At 31.0% G+C, this 7,256-nt stretch overlaps 1 protein-coding gene across 1 annotated transcript; it reads left to right on the top strand.

Moving 5' to 3' along the window:
* The first annotated feature begins 3,297 nt into the window (after positions 1-3,297).
* On the top strand, positions 3,298-5,032 carry LOC108328701 (BTB/POZ and MATH domain-containing protein 4). Its single transcript, XM_017562599.2, has 4 exons — positions 3,298-3,733; positions 3,871-4,213; positions 4,279-4,558; positions 4,705-5,032. Exons 1-4 carry the CDS (start codon positions 3,333-3,335, stop codon positions 4,932-4,934), a joined length of 1,254 nt encoding a protein of 417 aa, XP_017418088.1. The 5' UTR covers positions 3,298-3,332; the 3' UTR covers positions 4,935-5,032.
* The last annotated feature ends 2,224 nt before the right edge of the window (positions 5,033-7,256 follow it).

Below are 7,256 nucleotides of genomic sequence, written 5' to 3'. Positions count from 1 at the left end.
AAATTAAGTTGTTAATTAATTATTTTAATTGAACTTTGAAAAATAAGTACAATGTCTTTGTGACTAATTAATTATACACATGCTAATTGATTAGACATATTGCTGGTTAATTACAAAAATACATTTAATTAATTATAAAATATTCTAATTAATTACAATATAAAGAAGTTTAAAAAGATTTAAAATATTCTCTGATTTAATCGCTTATGAAAATGAATAATTAATTGTTTTGTCCTACACTTCTTATGAACAATGTAATCGATTAAAAATGATAAAAAAATCGAGTATACTAAGTTTTAACTTTATAGAAACGATTTCAACCACTAGGAACGATGTAGATCGAAGCTTTATCAAATGTCGACAACTCTTGCATCAAAACACGAACAACCCAAAATGCGAGTAAATCGTGCACCATACACTCACCGAAGAGCCTCCATCGTACAATCGTGACGCAAACAAAAGCCACCATGAACTCGCGGGACTTGGAAATCGTGTCACCAACACGAATGTAGATCCACGCACTTCACCACTATTTAAATAACACACACATGCATCTCCATCACTCGAACCAATTCGCGCACCACATAACCTGTACTAGAGAAAACATAGTGACTTGGCAAATCAGATTTCGTGTGAGTTTGGAATAAAAACTAACTATAGTCACCATGCAAAAAAAAAACTAAACAAAGAAGAAGAAAGGAAAAAGAAAATGAACCAAATCGTAGTATTTACTAATAAATTTTACCGATGGATTTTTTCATTAGTAATTATTATCAAACATTATTAATTTTTTTTTATAATTATTAACGAAACAAAAATTTGTCAATAAATTTTAGGGTTAAATATGTTTTTAGTCCTTAAACTATCATAATATTTTGAGTTTCGTCCCTCTTCGAAATGTTTGTTCATTTTCGTCCTCTTAGTTAGGAAACTTGTATTTTTAGTCCTTAAAAGATAACGACGTTAGATTTTCTATGAGCTGGCTGTGGGATATCAACTTCCCTGATAAGTGTGTGCCACATTTCTAATTAGGGTTTCGAGGGTCCACGTGACAGTCCCTTCCCCACTCAAAAAATTAGGATTTTTGATTTTGGGAGAATGCTGCTTCTACTTATGGCGGGAGAATAGGGGTTCTCCCTCTCCTTCACGGCGACTTCACTTAGTTTAGGGAGTAATTCATATCTGATTTTTCTTTTTTCTTCTTTGGTTTCCTTGCAGGATTGTGTTGGCTCTGTGCGTGAAGGGAAAGCTTTTGTGCTACGAATGAGATGGAGGTTGCGCGAGAAGATGGATTCGCAATTAGGGTACTTGAATTGGGATTCTTGGTTTCTCTGTTTAGGTTTCTACGTTGAACTCGCCGCTATTGATGACAGCCTGAGGTTGCGCGTGAGAAATGACATTGTTCGCGATCTGAGTTATTCTTCTGTAGGTTTCTGGAGGTCGAAGCTTGCTGGAGATGGTGGTTATGGCGCATTCGCGGCGGCTTTACAACGACCATGACGGTTGCGCGTGACGGCAGTTGGCGGTTCGTTAAGACTTTGAGGCATTGACTGTGTTGGTGGTGGCGGCACAGTTGCATTGTGGTAGCAAGCAGTTTTGCTTTTCGGAGACAGGCGTGGTGGTGGCCAGTCGCGGCGGCTTGCACGAGGTGGTTGCCAAAATTTGAGATTCCGGTGTAGGGAAGTTTTGGGTTAGTCATGGCTTAGTCTGATAGCAAGAAAAAGAAAGATGGTGAAGGTGCCCAAAGACTTTAAGACGGTAGTGAAAGTCGATGTAGTGGAGACTTTAAGACGATGTCGGAGACGGTGGACGTTGCTCAATGTTAGCCACCTCACAGAAAATCTAATGTCATTACTTTTTAAAGACTAAAAATACGAATTTCCTAACTAAGAGGACGAAAATGAACAAACATTTAGAAGAGGGACGAAACCCAAAATAAGCATGATAGTTAAGGACTAAAAACATATTTAATCTTAAATTTTATCGATGTTGACAAATTTTTTACCATCAATAAATCATCAATAATTTTAATTTATCAATAAATTTTAAGTATTACCAATAAATTTTAAGTGTCGATAATATTAACTTTTTTTTATACTGAATATACAATAACATTATCATTTAAATCATTAATACTTTTTAATTATTAGTTTTAATAAAATAATTTAATATTGTGGGGCGACATGCTTTTTACATAAAAAATGTGGGGGTGAATAAAATCACTTATCATTTTATATTAAATATAATATTATTTTATTAATAATAAAACTTCACATATCTTAACATGAAAGGCACAAAATAAAATAACCGTTATATAATTCAAATAAAGAAAAATATTTAAAAGGGAAACACCCAGTTGAAAATTATAAAAAATTATGAGTACCCAATGTAAAATAAATTAATAAAAAAACAATTGAAAACAATAAATTTTTTAAAAACTTAAAAAATAAATAAGCCAGAGGAAATAATAATTTTAAAAATTAAAAACATTAAATGTATTATTTATTACATTAAAATAAATTTATTGTGTATATTATTTTTATAATTTAAACAGTAAATAACAATTAATAGTATTAAATATATAATGTAATACTTATCTATACTATTATATAAAAAACAATTATTTTTCGGACGTTTATTTTTCAGTTCTTTCCTTGAATATATATATTTTTAAAATTAAAATAATTATTTTACAAATTTTATAACCTTCTTTAAATTTAATTATTTTTTTAAACTTAAATGATTTTGAAAATGAAAACAACTATTATAATAATAAAATTACTTCCAAATAAATAAAAATTATTTATAAAAAAACCTAAAAAAATAATTTATATTTATTTTATAATTATAATTTTATATTTTTAATATAAAAAATAAAATACATAGGAACATATTTCCTAGTTATCTTATGTTTTTACTAGTTTTAGATAATATTTAAGTTTGTAACCAAACCTTCTCCTACAAAACCTGATCATGATAAACTATGTGTGACATTGTAATTAATTTGTATATTTGAAATAAATCAACCACGAACTACATCAAATAAGCATCCTAAAAGAAAAAGTTATTAAAAAACTTTTTCCAAACCAAAAACTCAGCTGAAAATCCATACTGAGAAAAGGAAAAGTTTCTAGAACCGAAACCAATTAATGTTAAATTAATATTTTTTTTTCTTACAGCTCAGTACATCTGTTCTGTTCTTGAAGTCATTAATTATTTGCTTAGCTGTTCCTCCTCCGGCTGCTATATATTTGAGTAATGAACCTGACTCAAACCCTCAAGTGAAACCTACAAAATTTGCAACACCCATTTTTCTTCTTCTTTCAAAGAAAATGACGTTGTACAACCCAATGACAGAGAGCAGCAAAGGTCTGCCATCTCTGACGGATTCGTTGTCTGTAACGGAGACAGTGAATGGAACACACAATTTTGAGTTGAAGGGTTACTCTCTAGCGAAGGGAATGGGCGTTGGAAAATTCATTGCAAGCGAGACATTCACAGTGGGAGGGCACCAGTGGGCCATATACTTCTACCCAGATGGCAAGCTCCCCAGTGATAATGGTGTTTATGTTTCCATCTTTGTGGCCCTCGTTTCCGAGAGCACCGATGTTCGTGCGCTGTTCGAACTCAAGTTGCACGACCAAAGCGGCAAAGGGAATCATTTGGTTTATAGCCACTTCGGTCGGAGCCTCGAGAATGGCCCTTACACTATCAAAAGCCGTGGCTGCATTTGGTTAGATATCTTTTTTCTTCTCTCTCAGAACCTTGTGATTTTTGGGATGTATATAATTAGGGAATCAATATTAACTATTACTGTTGTTTTATGAAGTAATGATGAATGTGATGCTGTGGTTTTGCTGTTTGTGTTAGGGGATATAAGCGGTTTTTCAAACGAAAAGACCTTGAGACATCAACTTTCATCAAGGAAGACAGCTTGAAGATCAGTTGCACTGTCGGTGTTCTGGTGATGTCTGATTCTTCTATGTTAAACGCAATTCATATTCCTGAATCTGATATAGGAACAGATCTGGGGATGCTGTTAGATCATGAAGACTTATGTGATGTCACTTTCTCCATTAACGGGGAAAGCTTTCGTGCACACAAGCTTATTTTGGGTGCTCGATCAACAGTGTTTGAAACCTGGTTTTCCAATGGGTTAGGGAAGGATAATACGGAGATAGTTCTCAATGACATGGAGCCTAAAGTTTTCAAGGTATAGCATGTGCTACTTAATTCAGTTTTAATGTCATTATCTAATGATTTTCTTGCTTCTCCTAGGCTTTGCTTCACTTTATATACAAAGACACTCTGATGGAAGATCAAGAGCTGTTTTCGTGGCAATCATCATCGTATTCTTCGATACCAGAATCGTTTCCTGCAAAGTTATTAGCTGCATCGAACAAGTTTGCCTTGCCAAGATTGAAGCTCATGTGTGAATCAATATTTTGTAGAGGCATATCTATATATTCTGTTCCGTATATTCTGGTTCTTGCGGATCGTTATGGTGCTACTGAGTTGAAGCCCATCTGTCAAAACTTTTGTGCAGAAAACTATGATGGTGAGATTTGCCACTTAACTCTCCTACATAAGTCTCAAGTTCAGAATGTTTTTACCCTGTAACACATTTCCGTTGTTGTGATTTCTGCATTATTTGTTAATGTTTGAATGTTGATTCTCATGTTGTTTCATTATTGTCCGTTGCAGCTGTCGTGAAATCTGGTGGTTTGGAGTATATTAGGCAAAAATGTCCGTTTTTGCGAGCAGAACTGCAAACTATTGCTGCTGGTTTGGACAAATTCATTGTGCACTATGCTAGGAAACAACCAAATTCAGAAAGAGATGAAGGTTCAAGCATTCACATTTCTGATGCTGTTAACGAGAACAATGATCCATTAGGGATTAGTTTTAAGATTTGGAATGGTAAAGGAAATTAGTTGATTTCAAGACGAAGATGTACTCTTGATAAAAACAAAGAGACATGTATGACATATCAGAAGACTTTTTAAATAAAATTTCACAATATTTCCTTTTCTTTGAATCTATAATAGAATTAATATATAATATATTATGAACTCAACATTTAAACTTTGTTTTCTAGGAGCATATTTTTAAACTAATCTATCTATTTATAATCAAAATTTTGAATATTGTTCCTCCTTTTGTATTGTATTTCATAAAATAATTTGTCAAAGTTAAATGAACATTTTATATTATTGGTTTCACTCAGATTCTTGCTTCAAACAGATAATAAAGAAGCAATTGATGGACACAATTTAAGGAGTTGAAAACCAAATTTATTGATGTGGAGAAGATGCATTAAATTTTACATTCGCAGTTTTACAATTTTCTTTTGAATAACATCACCCAGTTACATTTTATTAAGTATATAGTGTGTGATCTTCAATGACATATTTGATTTAATTATCATTAATAATTCAAATAAATAGATATTTCCGTCAGAATAGCAAGATTGTGCAAGAGATTAATTAAAGATCTGGGTAGAAATAATGCACAATCACTAAAACGGTAGAAAAGTAACATTGAAGATTAGCAAGGATCATAATGATATATAATTTTAGATCGTTTTGGTATACTGAATTATTCTAATAAATTGTGTTTTGATGATAATAAATAGAATTAAACTTTAAACCACCAAACTTTGAATTTCTTAAATAAAAACATACTAATACCAGCTACCAATTGTCAGTAATATACAATACTTAAGTAAATGTTCTAACATGAACATGAGATCATCATCCTACTATATATAAAGAAAAGTTAATAAAGTCCATATGCAAGGTTATTTAGTAGGATTTTAATTTAATTTTCGTAGGTTAATTTATTTTGGTTGTATATTGAACGTGCCACATCACTCATTGCATCCATGATGCTGTTTTGTAAAAATATTATAATATGGAACAAAATTATTTGAAGTGAATTTACATGCACTTATTTAAAATATATCTTAATATGAAAACAAATTAAACAAAAATATAGTTTGTAGATATACATCTCTATGACACTATATATTCCTTTTTATCTTAGAGAACTGGTGGTGATTTGCAAGTGTATACACCTAAAGATACATTAATATCTTGGAGGCTCTATTGGAACTCTTATTTGTGCTAAAAAGGCAAGGAGAGACCACTAAACATTAACTAAACAATGTAAGACTCTCACAAAAGACTTTCAAAGCTTATATTGATTTCTATTTTAAAAAGGTGTGATTTTACATTATAGGAATTAGGAATCAACAGACTATACTAAACTATACTCAACTGTTAAAAAATATAATGAATTACAAAATAATTTGTTTGAACTTTTTTTAATTCTATTTCAAAAAGGTGTGATTTTACATGACAATAATTAGGGTGGACAAAATGATACAGGGTAGAGAAGGGATATAAGATAGTAATTGTTTTCAAAAATAAGTTTTGATTCTATAATTAAAGCATATTAAGACAAGATAAAAAAAGAAATTTTTTTTTTTATTTTGGTTATGAAACGAAGCAAAAGTTAATATTTTCGAAACGCCAAACCACAAATAAAAAATAAGACGTTTTTGGTTATTTGACCTCAGTTATGAACATAATCGCCATATATGCTTTCTAATTAAAAAAAAATTATTTAATTTGAAAAGTCTTTAAGTTGATACCCACCTGCTAAGTATGATCTCAATCCAATGGTCTCTTTTCTGCTTGCATGGTCTCAACTCTCACCTTACTTTTAAATTTTCTTAGCTTCGGAGACCTTTGTCATAACTTATCAAAACTTTAAGCTGGGTCATGCACAGGTAGTCAGGAAAGGTCTCAGTTTCAAGGCCATTACCATATGATATAAAGCGAAATCAGAATTCAAATTTATGATATTAAAGACAACTTTTCATAAACATTTCCAAAAATCAATGCATTGCCTTAGAATGATAACCAATAATTGACAACGAGCCGTGAATCACAAATAGTTAATAGATATACGAAGAAGTCTAAAATAAATTTGATAAAATTTCGGTAACATTTCACATTGGTCTCCAAAATATACAAAATGAAAGTGTTCACTCATTATCACAATCAAGTATGCATCCGAAAAATAATATAAAATGATCTCAACCAAAATTTTATCAAAATTATACATAAACTTCAACATACACATTATAACGCATTATGAAAAATAATTTTTTCTGATTATCCGATTGGATAATTCGAGATTTAATAAAAATGATTAAAAGTTTAATCATTTATAAAAAAAACAGTGAAGAA

Source organism: Vigna angularis, chromosome 2 (assembly GCF_016808095.1).
Source record: "Vigna angularis cultivar LongXiaoDou No.4 chromosome 2, ASM1680809v1, whole genome shotgun sequence".
NCBI lineage: Eukaryota > Viridiplantae > Streptophyta > Magnoliopsida > Fabales > Fabaceae > Vigna > Vigna angularis.
Note: the sequence above shows the minus strand (reverse complement) of the source record. Positions and strands in the feature narration are given on the sequence as shown.